This window comes from Centroberyx gerrardi, chromosome 7 (genome assembly GCF_048128805.1).
Source record: "Centroberyx gerrardi isolate f3 chromosome 7, fCenGer3.hap1.cur.20231027, whole genome shotgun sequence".
Taxonomy (NCBI): domain Eukaryota; kingdom Metazoa; phylum Chordata; class Actinopteri; order Beryciformes; family Berycidae; genus Centroberyx; species Centroberyx gerrardi.
In genome coordinates this window covers 26,575,991-26,594,470 of record NC_136003.1, presented here as the reverse complement: position 1 = coordinate 26,594,470, position 18,480 = coordinate 26,575,991, and the positions used below count along the sequence as shown (strand labels likewise).

At 44.8% G+C, this 18,480-nt stretch overlaps 1 protein-coding gene across 1 annotated transcript in view; it reads right to left on the bottom strand.

Moving 5' to 3' along the window:
- Positions 1-18,198, bottom strand: part of shank1 (SH3 and multiple ankyrin repeat domains 1) — a 54,610-nt gene extending 36,412 nt beyond the window's left edge. The window contains exons 1-6 of the mRNA XM_071895919.2: positions 17,686-18,198; positions 6,722-6,925; positions 5,432-5,503; positions 4,794-4,902; positions 1,424-1,578; positions 597-764 (exon numbers count right to left, since the gene is read on the bottom strand). Of these exons, the coding sequence (XP_071752020.2) occupies positions 597-764; positions 1,424-1,578; positions 4,794-4,902; positions 5,432-5,503; positions 6,722-6,925; positions 17,686-18,198 (1,221 nt within the window). The remainder of the gene's footprint in view (positions 1-596; positions 765-1,423; positions 1,579-4,793; positions 4,903-5,431; positions 5,504-6,721; positions 6,926-17,685) is intronic.
- Between the last annotated feature and the right edge of the window lie 282 nt (positions 18,199-18,480).

Genomic DNA, 18,480 nt, shown 5'->3' with positions numbered 1-18,480 from the left:
ACAGATGCTGATGGGAGTGATGATGAGGAGGATGCTGAGATGATGAAGAGGCTGATACCTGTGTGTCTCTCCTGGCCTCGGCCCTCCTCTTCAGTCCTGGGGTCATGAGGCGTCACAAAGCACGATGGGCGGGATGAGGGGTGAGAGGTGTCAGAGACACAGGATGAGAGGGGCAGGTGTTTCCGTGACATGAGTGGGTTTTAACATACATGGGAACACAGAGCACACTGGTCGATTAGGAGGAGGACACACACACACACACACACACTCGATATAAACAGTAACTAACACACATCTCGCCGCTCATCAAGGCGGGGGTTCTCAAGTGTTTTCATGTCACAAACATCAAATAGACACAAATTTGGCCACATACTCAATATTTAGAAAAGTCAGTCTTATCCATTCTCTAACTGAGCTAATTTCTAATGAATTATTAGTTATTAGTTAGTTATTAGTCCTCAATTTGCCACGGACCCTCTAGAATCCCCTCAAGGACTCTCTGGGGGCTCCCAAACCCCACTATGAGAACCACTGCCCAAAGGGGGATCGAATCATGCAACACACACACACACACAAACACACACCCACAGCCCTACCTGATGTGTCTCGTCCCAGCCGTTCTCGTCCCTGACGCCCAGCTTGGCGCGGTGGTACAGCAGTGTTTCGCAGCAGGAGGTGTCGCCCCCTGTCAGCACAGTGTGGTAGAGCGGCGTCAGCCCTCGCCGGTCCTTATAGTCCGGAGACGCTCCCAGAGACAGCAGGGCCTGCGGGACAGTTCAGCAGGATGATCTATAACAATTTAACACTTAAAATGTATGGGACGTTCTCAGAGACTGGTAGTGATCATAAACGTACTTAGAGGATAAGTTTGGCAATTTTGGACATATATAATTTGTGTGTTACATACCTATAGTACTTTGACCCGTACAGAATACTGACTAAATCCTTCCCACTGTATGATCTTTCTTTGGTTAGTAGTTATGTTGGTGATCTAGGAAATGATGCTCTGAATAAGAGCATCAGCTAAATGCCTAAAATGTAAATGTAAATTTTCCCTCCGTAGCATGCTCCTTTAAAACTAGGCCATTTCATTTTTTTTGACACATTGTTCTTTATTCTGTCTGGTTGAGTAGAATAATAGAATAATTGTTCATGTACATTATGTGTGTGGGTGGGTGTGGATTGGAGAGCAGGGTGCATCCATTTGTTCTGTCTTCTGCCTGCTTTGTTTGCTTAAAAAACAAGACAAAAAAGATTTTGACCAAAAAAAAAGACTAATATTATATCAATTTCACGGCAAATATCTTGCAGAAATACAGTGGAGTTTAGATTTTCTGCTTTTGCGGTAATGATGTAATGGCTGGTCATTCGCTTATAGTTATGGTTCGATATGGCATTTCCATGAGCGTGTGTGAATGTTTACCAGCAGGGCCGTGTGGCAGTGGCTTCGAACAGCCTTGTGAAGCGGTGTGAGTCCATCTTTGGCCCGGAAGTCAATGTGAGCCCCTCCCTCCACCAGGACCCGGATGGCCTCGCCTCCCCCCGGCTCACACTGCACCGCCAGGGTCAGAGGAGTCTCTGGAGGAGGCACACAGAGAGACGGACAGGGGTTCAGATGGTCAGTTTCAGGTAGTCAGAGGGAGTTTCAGGTAGTCAGAGGGAGTTTCAGATAGAGTTTAAGGTAGTCAGAGAGAGTTTCAGATAGAGTTTAAGGTAGTCAGAGAGAGTTTCAGGTAGTCAGAGGGAGTTTCAGATAGAGTTTAAGGTAGTCAGAGAGAGTTTCAGGTAGTCAGAAAGAGTTTAAGGTAGTCAGAGGGAGTTTCAGATAGAGTTTAAGGTAGTCAGAGAGAGTTTCAGGTAGTCAGAGGGAGTTTCAGATAGAGTTTAAGGTAGTCAGAGAGAGTTTCAGGTAGTCAGAGGGAGTTTCAGGTAGTCAGAGGGAGTTTCAGGTAGAGTTTCAGGTAGTCAGAGGGAGTTTCAGGTAGAGTTTCAGGTAGTCAGAGAGAGTTTCAGGTAGTCAGAGAGAGTTTCAGGTAGTCAGAGAGGGTTCAGGTAGTCAGAAAGAGTTTAAGGTAGTCAGGGGGAGTTTCAGGTAGTCAGAAAGAGTTTAAGGTAGCCAGGGGGAGTTATAGGTAGTCAGAGGGAGTTTCAGATAGTCAGAGGGAGTTTCAGGTAGTCAGAGAGAGTTTCAGATAGTCACAGGGGGTTTCAGGTAGTCAGAGAGAGTTTCAGATAGTGGGAGGGAGTTTCAGGTAGTCAGAGAGAGTTTCAGATAGTCACAGGGGGTTTCAGGTAGTCACAGGGAGTTTCAGGTAGTCACATGGAGTTTCAGATAGTTTCAGGTAGTCACAGGGAGTTTTAGGTATAATCAGACTGTCAGACAGAGTTTCAGAGAGACAGAGGCTACATTCCATAGCGAAGTGGTCATTCCTAAAGTCCTAATCCCTGCTCTGTGTGTGCTGCTCACTCTGCTGTGTACTGAGAGACACTTTGACCAACTCTGAAATTCCCTGCAAAGTGTTCATGTTCTTCATCGCTTCTAAGATTTCAGGCATAACAAAAACTGCACAGGCGACTTGCTTCATCCTACAGGTACTGCAGTTGTAATTGCATTAACGACAATATTAGCTGCCTAGCAAATGTTACAACTGTCTTTAGAAGGCTCCATTCTATTGATGTACTGAGACTTTGATACTTTGATCTCATTGACACTGACCTCAAAGAAAACACAAAAATCAAGTGTCACAACACTCTTAACCACACTTAAGACACTTGAACTTCATAAAACGAAGAAAGTGTATAGAACCATCAATAGCACCCAGCAGACTAAAAGCATTCAAACAGTTCAGAGTCATAAAAGGGGACAGAGTGCTGGCTGCCATGGCGACAAGAGTTTCTGGCACAGAGGAAAACGGCTGAGGCTGTTTAGCTCTCATCAGCTTCTGTAGATCTCAGGTACAAAGAGTTTTGGGGGAATTTTTTAGGCTTCACTCCCTCTGAAGTCCCCATGCAGACTTGGGGAATGCCCATTTTGCAGTTTCCTTTGGCAGCGATGGAAGTCGGCCCCTACTACTATACTGACGGAAACCACACTGAATACAGCTGAGACTTTGTTCATATCCTGTTAAGGGCCCTAAGCAGGAACCTACTGCTGGACTAGAGAGCATGGAGAGAGACTTTCAGAGACAGACAGGTCAGATGTAATAAGTAATAACCATGGTGGGGATATCTAAGTCCCAGCATGTAAAGGCCTGTGATCACCTCTCCGCTCTGCACAGATCTAATGCTGCATTCACATTATGTAGGAATGACCATCGGAAAACAATTTGACAAGACTTGACTTGACGATTAAAAGGAACAACCACTTGGAAGCGTTCACGTGTTCAGACCCTTTTGAAGCCGTAAAGACGTCAAGATTGAAGTTTTCTGTAGACTTTGGCTGATCCTAATCTGTTTTCCACTCCGAACACACATGCACTTAGTGAGTGTTCATGTTTTACAGAGATCTTGAGTTATGTCACTACAGAGTTGGGATTACAAAATGACTTATTGATAAAAATCGTTCATTTTGCTCATTTTATTTGAAACAAATATGTCATTCCCTACACTTGACTACAGGTAGTTCCTTGTTGGTGATGTCAGAATTCAAGAAGTTGGAGAAATCAGGGTCCATCGCCAAACCACCAGCTCCCAAGTAGTATTTACCACCTGAAATCTGACAAAAATGGCATTTTCAAGTGTGAAACAAGTGTGAAACTTGTACTTTCCCATAGGATGTGAATGCAGCATGTTAGTGGAGCAGGATTCATCAGGGCTCTCTGTTGCCCTCCAGTGTTGTGAGCTGGAAGTGTGTCTAACACCCCTGGTGACAGGCTGTGTTTTGTGTTCTGACACTTGCTCCCAGAGCGGCTGGAGTGGCATGGAGCCGCACATCCAAACTGTAAGTGAGCCGTCTGCTGCTCCCCCCTTAAGCAGTAACAGGATCTGAAAAAAGCCACAAACTGTGAACTGCACTGGCTCAGATCTTTGACAAAGTGTTAGGGCCAACATACTGTACAGCTGAAGGCAGAAAAGGAAGGGGGAGTTTTGGTTTTGGGTAGAGAGCTGGGCCGAGCGTTTTAAGGTCGAGGTTATAGAGGAGAGCCATAGGCCATTGCTGCCACTGTTACAAAAGCGCGGCTCTGGCCACCGGTGTGACAATTTAACCGGGGGGAGGAGATGGGGAAGGGGATGGTCGGCCTCTCGGGGATGTTGAATCACAAATACATTGCCATATGTTCACTAATGCCATGAGTCGCTGTCAGGGGTCATCATGGGAGGTTAGGGTCACAATGACAACATGGACAGAGATTCAATAGATGGAAAGAGACGATGGACAATATACGGGTGTATAGATGGTTGGATGGATGATGCATGGTAGTAGAAGTAGAATCAGCATCATCTTTTACACCACTTCTTAAAATGTATGTTTTAAAGACTTTATGTGATGCATTTTATCCTTTTTTTATTATTATTATACTGTTTTACCCTTTATTTTAATCTTTTAATCTTGTGGTGCCTTCTTGTCTGTACTCATTTTAATTTATTTAATGAATATGATGTTTGCTTGCGTATTTGACTGTTAAAGCACTTTGTGAACTCTGCTTTTAAAAAGTGCTATAAAAATGAAGTTTATTATGATTATTATGGATACATGGATTGATGGATGGATGATTCTGTGGATGAAATGATAGCTGAGGTAAATGTTAAATGACAGAGGGGAGTTGCCAGTTCCCTGTCTCTCAGGGCCTCACCGCCAGTATCAGAGTCCTGGTAGTTGGGATCGAGGCCCTTGTCTATGAACTTGGCCATCTTGTCCACGGAGCTGGTTTGAATGTAATCCATGAACTTCTTCAGGCTGGCCTATGAGAGGAGAGAAGAGGAGAGAAGAGCGCTACTGTATTACAGAAAACAGGCAGACACACCTCCGTCTGCCTAGGAAATGCAATTGATGTACATTTCACAATAAATGCACAGTACAGAACAGTAGAGCACAGTAAAGTACAGTACAGTACAGTACAGGACACAGCAGCAAATTGTGGCCCAGTTACTGCAGAGTAACATGCAGTACTGAGTCGATGCACAATTATACACACACACACACACACACACAAACAAAATATATAGAGTGTAAATTTTCATCCTCTCATACTGCATCAGTGCACTCAAAATATATACACACACACATACACATATGCACAAATGCATGCTCACTGATACATGCTTAAATGCACAGATACACACAAGCACATACACACAAGCAATACGCATACTGTACAGTGTTGATTTTCATTCATTCACATGATACCAGTGCACTCATATGAATGCAACACACAGCTCATCTCCAGGACAGAGCCAAGAGATGCACCTTCTGGAAGAAAGGAGTTTGTACCTTAGTATGCAGTTTGGCCAGCTGTTTCTCATCCAGATTCGTCTGTTTGTACACCCTGGTCTTGTATCGAAACTAAACACGAGAGAGAGAGAAAGACAGAGGAAGGAGGAGAAGAGTTAATCCTAACTGGGAGGGCCTTTGTCCTCAATTCTCTCAGCTTTTGGCCTAGATCCACAAAACTGGGCCTGCAGATTTATTGTACAGAGAAGCTTTATCTGGTTTGCTATACAAGCCTCCCCTCCAACTTCACTGAAGACAAGGAACGTGAAAGAAATGGTCTGGATTTACAGTAGCTCAAAGAAGGTTTAGAGCCTCCACAGGGTCGTAATATAACATGAAATGAAGGCAACTGTATAGACTGGATAACAGTGTAGCATGTGTAGCACAAGAATGACCAGACTGGGGAAGCTGGACACTGCTGTAACTTCAGTATATGAGACTTCAAGAGGGGAACCTGAGCCTGAGCTGAAGCACATCTACCTGCAGCAAGACTCAATCAGAATCTCACAGTAAACCTGGCTTTACCCCAATCAAACATCTCAAAACAGCAATCACACAACATCGTTTTGCAAAACACCTGTGAAGGAACACACTTGATAATCCCAATGACATACATAACATCTGCTAACATCCATAAACCAGGGCTCTACATAGGTGCTCATTTACATTAGATGTAGCCCAGACAGCCTCACAATGTCGCTATCAGTCATTTGCATTTATTTGCTTCTTGGGTCCAAAAACGATCTGTGTAAAACCTTGGAGAAAATCTTGACCACATACTGTGTAGCAAGAAGCGGCTGGTCAAAGATGGAACAAACAAGCAGATTTCTATATACAAGGCTGATCTTTAATGCTGTGCCATACAAGGCTATTTATTGGGATTTGTTTGTTTGGTCTGCTCATCAGTCTTACTTCAAAATTTGGTCTGGGCAAGCTAGAGGCACCACAGGTTTGTGGACAGCAGGAAAACTGGTAGACTAGGACATGGAGTGGTTCAGTTCAGGAGTGGTTCATTTCTGAGATTTTCTAAGTTGATTTAAACAACAACGTTAAACGTATGAGTAACAATTTTCCACATATATCTGTTTTGTATACTTAAGGAGGACGGCATCACAGCAGAACCTGTTTTTGACCATCTGCTTTTGGAATGTGGTCAAGATTTCTTCCTTCCTGTTCAAACCCAAACTCCAAATGAATGACAGCGACATCTTGAGGCCGTTGGGGCTACATCAGATCCTGTATTATGGTACTGTGTCTCACAGTAGTATCAAAAGAAGACCAGGATAGTACCTCCAAATATGGCACCCCTTTCTCGAAGGACTGTGGGTATTCTCTGAGCAGCCTCTCCTCCTCCAGGAACTTGGCATCGTGGCCATCAGTGGCGGGCTGGAAGAGGCCGTAGTTCAGGACGTCCCGCAGAGACTCGGTCAGGGAGCACAGCACCTGCTGCTTGGCCTTCCACACCGTGGCGTCCGGGTTGAACCGCAAACATTTCTGCAGGAGAGACGAGAAACAAACAAGGGGGGTATAAGGCTTGCTGGTTAACTAAGAAACGCTGAAAATGACAGTTAGGTAGACAGGAAATAAAAGCAACCTTTTTTTAAAGTAAAAGAATCATTATAGCACTTTTAAAAACAGTTGTGAAGCGCTTTTCAAAAGGGTAAAAAACACAAAACAAAACAGATTCAATTGACAACAAAAGTAATGAAAGCAAATTAAGACAAATAAAAGCAAGGCAATACATATAAAAGTAAATCACAAAAGGGAGGACAATTAATTAAAGATCATTACATAAAAGCAAGTGTATAAAAGTGAGTTTTAAGAAGTGATTCGTGATTTAGCCAGACTGAGCTCTTCAGGCAAAAACCTGATCGCCTCTTGTTTTTAATCTAGACTTTGGAACAGCCAATAGGAACCTCTTGTTTTTAATCTAGACTTTGGAACAGCCAATAGGAACCTCTTGTTTTTAATCTAGACTTTGGAACAGCCAAAAGGAAGCTCATACAGTGTGAAAAGGTGATACACAAGTGATCAATAAAATAATGAATCAATTCTGAAACTAACAGGCAACCAATGTAAAGATGCTAAAGTTGTGTTGTGATGTGAACTTGTCTTTTTGTTCCAGTAAAAACCACAGCTGCTGCTGGAGAGGGACGATAAGCTAGCTCACTGTCCCACTGTATGTTCCTGTGGCAGTAGTTGCTCCCCCATCTGACTGACTGCAGCACAGTGATGCTTTTCGCCCTGTGAGCCAGCAGGGGGAGACAGCACCGGGGCAACCTGGTGATTCCCAGAGGTTTCAGATGGCAGATAGGATATGAATGCCTGTTTAGTACGGCTTAAAGTGTCTCCGGTGGGGTCATGAATGGCCAAATGCATAACAGCTTAGAGGCTAAGTCAGCAAAGTGGAGTGTAGCTCTATACACAGATGGCTGACTGAAGGTTTTTGGCACTGCTGTCGCTCTCTCTTTGTGTCTCTCTCGCTCTCTCTCTCTCTCTCTCTCTCTCTCTCTCTCTCTCTCTCTCTCTCTCTGTCTCTCTCTCTCGCTCGCCCAGGGTGGAGGTGGGCTGTTCCCCTGACCTTGAGGCAGCAGTAGGATTGGCCCATGCAGTGTACAGCTGGATGGATCCCTGCCTCTTGCTGCATTACTGCATGGTTGCCTCTCTCTAGCCAACGCTTCTAACCCAAAACGCTCGCTCCTTCTCTCTATCTTAATCTCCTCCTTTATGGACACACACTCGGTTTCTCTATATGTGTGTGTGTGTGTGTGTGAGTGTGTGTCACAAAGAATGAGATAAACCCTGCACGGGGTTTTGTGCAGAGGAGTAACATTTTCTCCCTCTATTTTATTCAGTGTCTCCATTTGCGCACAGCCAACCCAGTCGCCATGGCAACCAGTTCATTAGTGGAGCAAGCTGCTTGTTGCCATAGAGACATCCCTGTGTTCCCTAGGAGACGGGGTACTATGGGAGGGTGTGCGTGTGTTTGTATGTGCATGTATGCGTATGCGCGCACGTCCATGTGTGTGTATATGCGTGCGGGTGTGTGTGTGTGCGAGCGTGTGTGTGTGTGTGCGAGTGTGTGTCTGAGAGTGTGTGTGTGTGTGTGTGTGTGTGTGTTTGTGTGTGTGTGCATTTGAGTGTGTGTTACAGTGGCATGGCGAATGAGAGTGGTGGAGTCAAAGGGAAAAGAATATCTGTAAGATATGAGTATGAGAGAGAGAGAGAGAGAGGATGAATAGGTGTGCATTAGATTAGGTTTCACACACATAGACATGCACGCACACACATGCCTACACACTGTATCAACACATACACACAATCACATACACAATGCCTGCATTCACTCACAGTCCCATCAAAGGATGCAGCCAAACACACTCAGGCTAAAATGAATCTGCCATCACAATGCCAGAGAATGAGAGTGACAGATACAGTATATTGCATGAAGAATATTCCCACGGTCACCTAAATTATTGTTACCCTATATTTTATTATTTTATTTTATATTTTTTTTATTATTTTATACCTTTTTTATTTTATTATTTATAAAAATAAAATATGATTATAAAAGTGAGGAAAGCTAATAACTGTATAATAATTTAGCCTTTAATCTAAGATGCACTACAGATGTTTTAGCGAGGCGCGGTGAGTCAAACGCTGCTCATTGATCCGTACACCTCCAGGAACATCATTGGCCTTCATGATTGATCCCCCAGCTTCTAACTGGCCGGCCAATTAGGGCTCGTCACAGATTCTTCATCCTGATAGGGCCCCCGAAAAGCGACTTGCGAGCGTAGTCTGGTTCTGTAAACACAGGGTTTTCCCACTGATTGGCCCCATATCACAGACATTTCGTTTCTGTTAGTGATGCAAGTCGACTGTGTCTCTCTGAAACACTGTAATGAGTCGCTCTCTCCCCCCCCTCTCCCGCTCACTGCGCTGTGGTAAAATGATCAATTTGAGTTTTTAAAGCGGCACTGGGCACCTTTGCTCCCAAATGAAAGCAGAGGTAACTGTCTGAATTTGGAGGGCATCAATACAAATCATGTAATATGATGTCAGTAAACTACGCCACCCTCAGATCTAATTTTCTTTTTCTCAGTGTCTGGTGGGGGCGGAGGTGGTGAAGAAGTTCAACCGTCACTGGTGAATCAAGCTTGTTCTGCACAGAGCGCTCACTAACTGCTGTTTATCTTAAGTTTCGATGTGTCACTTCCTCTGAGCGGAGACAATGTCCTGCCAGTGACAATACCCAACGCCAGAATTTCATTTGGGCATTTGGGCAGAATTTCATTTACGCCGTCTCAATTAGTGGGGATGGGGCGCTCTTCTCTGCTGCAGCTCCACTTCATGATTTAGGCTGATATACTGTATATATAATGTATTTTTACGTAGAAATCTTGGCCAGTGCAGCTTTCAGCCCTCCCTTCCCTCTTTTGGTTTTATCATTATGCAGACCTAAAATTTTGTCTCGCTTCCAAAAGCTGCGATCACACTTTCCCACTCACATACACCCACTCGCTCTGTCCATGCTGCTCTTTATCTTCCCCTGCCCATCCCTCTATCTTTTTCTCTCGCTCTCTCTCCATCTTTCTCTAACAGCTCTGTCACTTGTTATCTATGCAGAAGTGAGAGTCTCTCTCTCTCTGTCTCTCTCTCTAGCGCTCTCTCCCTCTGGCCCTTTTCTGCAGGCCAAGTGCAGGGGGACTAGAAGCCTTTAATGAGATCTATGGGGAAATAACCTCCCCTCTCCCCCCCCACCCCACCCCACCCATATCACCATGTAAGTCCATTTCTCTCTCCTCTCCATTTCTTACTCTCTTTCCAAGTCACTCTCTCCCTCCCTTGCCAGCTCACAGTCAAAGCCAACTGTTTTCCTTTATTCATTCCTGTCGTTCCCCCTCTATCTGTGCCCTACGCTCACTTTCTCCGCGACTCTCCTCTTTCTCATGCTCACCCATGCCGTGCTCCCTCCCCTCCTCTTCCCACACCCTTCCCTCTTCCCTTCCACTTCCCTCTCTATTATCTAAGTCCCTCTGTTCACCTTTGGGTCTCACCCTTTCATTAGCATTCAACCTCTTCACTGCTCTGGAGAAGCCAGTGTATGGCAGACAAAGTCACTGTGCGTGTCTCAGGCTGACTGTAGTCTGAGTAGTGCACATATCTTAACTAGGCGCTTGAAGCCAAGTGTGTGTGTGTGTGTGTGTGTGTGTGTGTGTGTGAATCGCAGGCATGTGTGTATGTGTGTCATTCTACACGTTTGTTAGGCCAAATCCTGCCCGAGGGCTGCAGCTTATACTTCAAAGTTTGCAGAATTCACTTCAAGTCAAATAGCAGAGAAAACGCATTTGTTTCACGCTGTTTATTTGCGCTCTGTATGTGAATGCCAATTCGACTGTATGTGTGTCAGCATGTTTGTGGGGTAAGGCTATGCAACTATGCATGGTGTTGTTACAAGTAGGTTCAAGTTTTTGAAGGCCAATACCAATACCAATACCAATATTTTGGGACTGAAGCCACCAATGGGTGATATTTTTTGGCAATATTCATTGTTTTTACATCCCAAAAAAATCTTATTTTAATTTTTTTTAAAATTTTATTGGAAAAGTGGAAAAGCCTCTGAAACATAATTTAAACCACGGGACACTAAAACCTTCCATTGAAACCCAGGGTGATAATTTGTGTGGATTCTGATCATTAACCCTAACCCTAACCCATTAGAATCAATTAAGGTTAAGGGCTTCCCATAGACAACCAGTAAAATATTGATCAATTCTACAATAAATATGTAATCAAACAAACAGCATCATATCCATCATATCTGAGGTGGATGGCACTGACAGGTCGACATCCAACTTTTAATATAACAGAGCTATATTGGTTCCAGATATAAAGGTAATGTATCAGTCTAACTCTAGTTACAAGTGTGTGTGTGTGTGTGTGTGTGTATGTCTGTGTGTGTGTGTTTGTGTGCATGAGTGAATTTTAAGTCCTTCTCTTCAGTACTGCATTTGTGGGTCCTCCTTCGTCAGTGGAAATCCTCCTCCCTCAATTCATAACATTTGTGTTTGTGCGCCGTGGTTCCTCCCTCGTCTCATTACAACACAATTAACGAGCAATTAGAGTTTATTGAGGGCGAATTAGCTGACATGTAGAACAGACCTAATGTACTGGGAGTGTAAAGGGATATTACCCAACACCAGAGAGAGGGAGAGGGAGGGAGAGGAGGGGATGAGGAGAGAGAAGTAGATGAACTAGAGGAAAAAAGTGGGGGAGATAAGGGGGTTTCATTCCAAAAGTCTATGTATATGTTTTGGGAAAAAAAATCCTGTTCATCGCACAGTTTCATAATCTATTGTAAATTACGCATATAACTATGGATCTGTGAGACCAGAGGATGACCGTCACAATGGTCTTACATTGAATGATTTACCATCATTCCACCTCAAGACCAAATAACAATAGTTATTTAAAGTCAATTATTATTAAAGTCAATTCAGTTCCAGCTCCTTGTCTTGTGTTCAGGATAGTGACGGTCATCCTTCGGTCTCACAGATCCATAGTTATATGCACAACTTATGATCTGTGTCCACCTCACTCTGACATCACAACGCTCTGACATTGGATGACTCAACATTGTTGCGAAAAGCAGAAGATTCCGAATCTCTCGAACCTCGCTGGGCAGCAAACATCAAAACAGCAGAGCCCCTTGGTGTTGAAGAAGCCACACTGACCTTGTAGAATGTAGCAAAGGTACCCGGGGTAGACCAGCTGGCTGCAGCACAAATCTCTCATAAGGGAATCCTCTTCAGCACTGCCTATGATGCGGCCATGCTCCTGGTAGTGTGCCTGCACTCTGGTAGATAGAAAGCCCTGACTTGTGTAAGCCTGGGAGAGAGTGTCAACCAACCACCAAGACGCTGCTTGGAGCGAGGCCACCAAAGCTTTGCATTGCCACAGCCAAGAGGCTGAGTGCGAGTCACATAGGCACACAAGGCCCTGACTGGACACAAAGCAAGCAGACCCTCCTTCTCACCCTGAGAGGAGGAAGGAGGCTGAAGCACCTCTACCACCAGCACCTGGTTGACTGACTGAGGGTTGACTTGGCAAGAATGCAGGGTTGGGCCAAAGAGACACACCTGTGATGTCAGCCTTCTACCTCAAGCAATTATGGCTCACAGAAAGAGCACAAAGCTCCCCCATTTGCTTGGCGGCGCACAGAGGCAAGAGGAAAGCAGTCTTAAGAGAAATGGACTTCAGATCTGCATGAGCAATGGGCTCATAAAGGCCCCTGATCAGAGTCCTCAACATCAGAGGATGTCCATGACGGCATGCTCCCATCAAAAACCACAAAACCAATGAATGCCTGAGATGCGATCTACCCCTCTATGAAAGGAAGATATGGCTGAGGCATACACCTTGACAGTGCTAGCTGTCTTACCCTGGTCCAACTGAGTATGGAGAAAGTGAAGAACAGAACCTGACAATGAGTCCATATTCATGTCTGAATACCAGGAAGCAAAAATTCCCCACCTTAAGGAATAGCTAGTCAGTGTGGATGGGGCCCTTGCATTAGCCAAGGTCTCACCAACAGCCTCACTTGGCCCAACCCATAGTCGAGTGGATTGGGGTGAAAAAATTGCCTGCTCACTTGGGACAGAAGATTGGCTTGGGCTGGTAGCTGCTAAGGGTAGTCCTGAACCAGATTGCAGGTCTGAGAACCAAGGTCTTTCCGGCCAGCATTGAGCCACTAACAGCACCCTGTAGTGACCCATCTTGACCGTAGAGAGGCATGTGTGGACTCAATGGGAGAGGAGGAAAAGGTGGTTGGCTACTCTTGCAACAGAGCATCCAGGCCCAAATTGCCTCCTTGCTTGAAGAGGGAGAACCACCTTAAGTAGTGGGTCGTCTCCTGTGACACAAACAGATCAGCTCAGGCTACACCGGACATCCTGGACATTACATGGACGGAGGGTTCCCCAGAGGCACACCTTGAAATGAGACTTTGGTCTCTCCATGGGTGCAAAGCATGGAGGCATGACCATGTCATAAGAAGCCTCACCCTCCTGTCTTTTTTGGACGGAGGTGAAATGCATGGATAACGAGCCATTAACAGACCCAGACGAACAGCAGCAGACGCTGCCACCATCAGTCCTAGTAGCTTCTGGAACATGTGCAGTGCCACCCGCTTCCCCAAGCAGAAGTGGCCCACAGCACTCAGCAGACTGAGACAGACCGTCATGGCCAGAGAATCGAAGTGGAGACCCAGGAAAACTACCTGCTGTCGAGGCCCCAGTTTTCTCTTTTTCTGGTTCACCGTGAACCCCAATGACTGAATATGGCACAACACTGTCTCTGTGTCCTTGACAACTGAAGGAGTACATATTAGCTAATCGTGTAGATACAGGAGAATCTTGAGACCCTTCAACTGGAGGGGGGCCAAAGCAGCTGACACCACCTGCGAAAAAACTGGAGCCAAGAATAGGCTGAACAGCAGAACACTGAACTGGTAGGCCTAACCTTGAAAGGCAAAACGGAGGAAGGGTCTGTGGCCAGGCCAAATAGGGACATAAAAGTACATGTAGTCAAAATGAAGTGTTCCTCTTTTGTAACCAAAAAGCTTGCTCATAACTTTTTTCAGATTTTGTTTTTGGAATGAAGAGTTGAGATAGAGCAAAAGGAGAGAACCCAACCACAGAGGGTGAAAGAGATGAAAATAAAATAGATAGGTAATGGGTAAAGGGAAGTTACAGGGACAAAGGATGGATGGAAAGAGTCCAGTGGGAGAGGAGTAGAGAAGACAGGGTACGACTGAGAGAGGGAAAGTGAAAAATGGCAAGATGAGTTTGAGGCAGGACAGGATGAGAGAGAGAGAGACAGAGAGAGAGAGAGAGAGTAAGTGCCAGTGCTGGTGGGCTATAACTCTCCTCATGACACTGGAGAGTGTATACTGAAAGAGGGTGCATCTTGGCAGGAGGTCTATGTGGTCATTTTTTGGTGATGTATGTTCATGTTTATCTGCATGTCTGTGTGCGTATGTGTATGTACCTCCTTTAGGATTAGACTGATATATCGGGCTGATATTAGTTATAAATACTGGTTATACTGGTAATACTGGTTGTTTATGGTAAGCCATAACCTGAATTTATTCAAATGACTTTTGTACCGTGGACAGTAGTACTATAGCGGGTAGTGCATTCTGGTCAGATTCCACACATATGCATGAACAAGTGTAATTGGTTTCGATGGAGGGTTTTAGTGTCCCATGGTCAAAACACTGTCCCATCCTGACAAGAATAAAATTCTGACTGTAAACACTGAATATTTGTAATTGTAATTTTTTTGGCATGAAAATGGTCAAATGTATAGATACTGAATATCAGCACAAAGTATTGACTACAAACTCAAATCAGTCGGACCCTAGTACCTACAAGAACGAAGCTACATTATTCACAACAGTGTAACTTTAATACACCTTTTTGTGTATTTGTGATGCTGAAAACACTACTTTACAAACATTCAAGATAAGACATTTGTCAGGAACAAAGCTATGAGGACGCCACTAATGTCTAAGTGTCTGTGCTCTACTACTATGTACGGATATATCTCGATCTCTATGTATTCCTGTACCTCTTTCTATTTATATGTATACCTCTACCTCTGTCTGCCTGTACCTATCTGTTTGCCTCTATATCCACCTGCTTCTATCCATCTCTATCTGTCTCTACCTGTCTCTGTCTACCTGTGTATCTATGTGTCTCTATGTACCTTTTTATATTTCTATGTACCCCTACCTGTCTGCCACTATCTCTTCTGCCTCTATCTATCTCTGTCTCTATCTATCACTGCTTCTATCTATATCTATCTGCCTGTATCTCTATCTCTATCTACCTCTATCTATCTATGTACAGTATATCTGTGCACCTCTATCTCTATCCACCTCTATCTACTTCATTATATCTCTATCAATCAGTATCAATCTCTGTCCATCTCTATATATCTTTATCTACATCTACGCCTATATCGATCTCAATTTACCTCGATCTACCTTTATCTAACTCTATCTCCATCTACCTCTATCTATCTATCTATGTATCTATCTATATCCCTACCTCTGTCTACCTCTATCTATTTCTGTCTACCTCTAACTACCTTTATCTATCTCTTTCTATCTATCTCCCTCTATGTAACTCTATGTGCCACTTTCTACCCCTACCTCTATCATTATCTATCTATCTCTATCTAGCACTTTGAGTATTTCAAAGCATGTGACCCCAAGCTTGAGTGAGCATTCCCCTCCCAAGCCCCGCTGCCATTCCCATTTATCCATCTTTTCACAATTAAACTTTGATGTCGATTTGTTAGAATAAATAGGGAGCTGTGAATAATTTATGTTTGGATTTAAAAACACTGAAGCACACACACACACACACATGCGAACACACACATACACTGCTGGAAACACCCATACACAGATCAATAATAAATCACACGGCAGCAAGAGGGAGGAAGTAGCATTGAGCAGGGCATTCGCAGTGCATCGGTATACACGCGGGTAAATATGAAATATGTGCACACACGCGCACACGCGCACACACACACAAATACACATATTCATTTACAGTTTTATTCTCGCTGATGATTTATAAAGCCACAAGACAAGGCAGAATGACTGTTAAAAGATCCCAGCAGTGAATACATCACACGGGCCTCAATCTCTTAATAGGAAGGAGAATAGAGGATAGACAGCTGATGTCTGTGGAATGTGGCCTTCTCTTTGCTGAACACAAAGGCAGGCTGGTTCAGCTTTAATCTGGCTAAGAGCAGAGATTCACACTCTCTCTCTCTCTCTCTCTCTTTCTCTGCCCCTCCCTTCTTTCTCTCTCTCTCTCTCTCTCTTCCTCTGTTTCTCTCTCTCAGCCTCTCCTGCAGCAACACACACACACACATGGATGCACAGTCCCCAATATCCCTGATTCCCTGCTCTTCTCAATTCAATTATCAGTACAATCGAGTTACTACTCATGATTTATTTTAACAAATCACTCATCAGAGAAACAGAGAAAAAGAGGAGAGAAAATGCCTGGGCGTCTGGCAGTGGTGATTGCCTAATAGCTCAAGTGTGGGAGACTGGCATACTGTATATGGAGGCAGCTGTATCTTCGGTCGGTGAAGCCAATTTAGACACGCTTTTGAAAGCACCTTTTGCTCTAATGTGATGTAAGACAGCATCTGGGAAATGGAGAATGATGGGGGTTCAGTGTATCACGATTCTGGACAGCCCTCTTAAAACCAGTCACACCGAAAAGGGCTTTTCACGGCATGCTTTATCGCACCATTTAAAACCTCTTCAGTGACATTAAGCCAGAGGCTGTGCTTCCCTCTCTTTTTCCTTCTACTTCCTCCTCTTTGATTCTCTCTCTCTGAATAGCTCCGTGCCTGTAGAAGTGTTTTTGAAAATGAATTCTTGCTCACATACTTGTTGTGAGTGCTCTCGTTTGCAAGTTCGCTCTGTCTGTCTCTCTCTGTCTGTCTGTCTGTCTGTCTGTTTGTCTGTCTGTCTCTCTCTGGGATAGCTGGGTCACCTTGAAAGTCTCTGTCTCTCTCTCAGATCAGTCACTTTGCTGACAAGTATTTGCGGTTCTCTCAGTTTTCTGCTAGTGATGCGGTGTGTGTTTGTGTGTGTGTGTGTGGGGGGGGGGGGGGGGGGAGAGAGACAGAGAGAGACAGAGAGAGAGAGAGAGAGAGAGAGAGAGAGAGAGTCTAATCAAAGTAACACCCTTGGAGTTTTGCAGCATTTCTGGAGCATTGCACGTTGCAGATTTTGACTGAATTGACCACGCATACAACGCATCTTTGAGTCTAGTCTGGGACAACACACATACTTTATAGCACAACCTTTGTTAATAGAAACACATATTGACACAAGTTATGTGGTTCTTAACATCTTGCATTTGAAAAGCAACACAAACGTGTGTTGTCCCAAAATAGACACACACATCTTTGTTGAAAACTGGGGTGTACAGACATGTGTACACGTATAATGAGCCTTTATTTTTTGTATGGTAAAATTGATCATTAAAAACTGGTTTCGTTGGTCATGATTGCTTCAACAAAAGGATGGGTGTAGCAACTAAGGGGACAAGAGTGGGAGTTGGATTGAGGTCCTTTGTGTTTGTGAAGTTAACTTGTCAGGGATTGTTGGCATGATGTTGGCAGATTCTGTGGGTGGTTCCAGCGACAGCACTGACCGTTTGCTTGATGTCCGGGATGCCTATGCGAAACACCATCATGGCGATGTGGGCGTCCTCAGATGGCACAGAGCTGGCGCTGCGCTCCTTCAGCCTCCTCTGCTGCTGCTGCTGCTGCATCTGATTGGCTGGCTGTTGGTGCGTGGGTCCGGGGTTGGACGAATAGGGATTCGCGGTGTGCCCAGGGTTGCCTGGCCGAATCTGTCTGTCTCCTGTGGGTCGTCCGGCTGTTTTGCCCGATTGCCTGCGCCCCTCACCCCTGCCCCCTCGTGACAGGTTCCCTCGCCTGACCTCCTCCACCACCACCTCCTCCTCCTCATCTTCCTCTTCCCCCTCCAGCTCACCGTTCTCCTCCTCCTCCCCTTCCTCATCGCGGTCATCCTCATCCATTTCCTCCTCCTCCTCTTCCTCCTCCTCTTCCTCGTCCTCTGCCCCTGGATAGAGATGTCGATTGTTTCCCAGCATCCTTTGCTGCTCCTCGTCACTGGAGAGGGGGCTGAACGGCATCGTCATGGCGACAGGGAGGGAGGCACAAATGGCAACGGCATCATTCCCAGAGAGACACTGCGGGGGGGAGGAAGGAGGAGAAGTGATCAAAACAGAGACAAAACAAAACCACAGAATAAGAAGTTCATGAATAGTCAACTGTCTGCCCAAGGGCAGGACTCCAGCCTACCTCCCTCCTGCAAACTCTGGTCACTATGGGAACAGACTGTTTCCTTTCAAACATACTTCTAACCTTAACCACACGGTGACACACTATTCACACCTCATATATAAACGGACCTTCTTGTG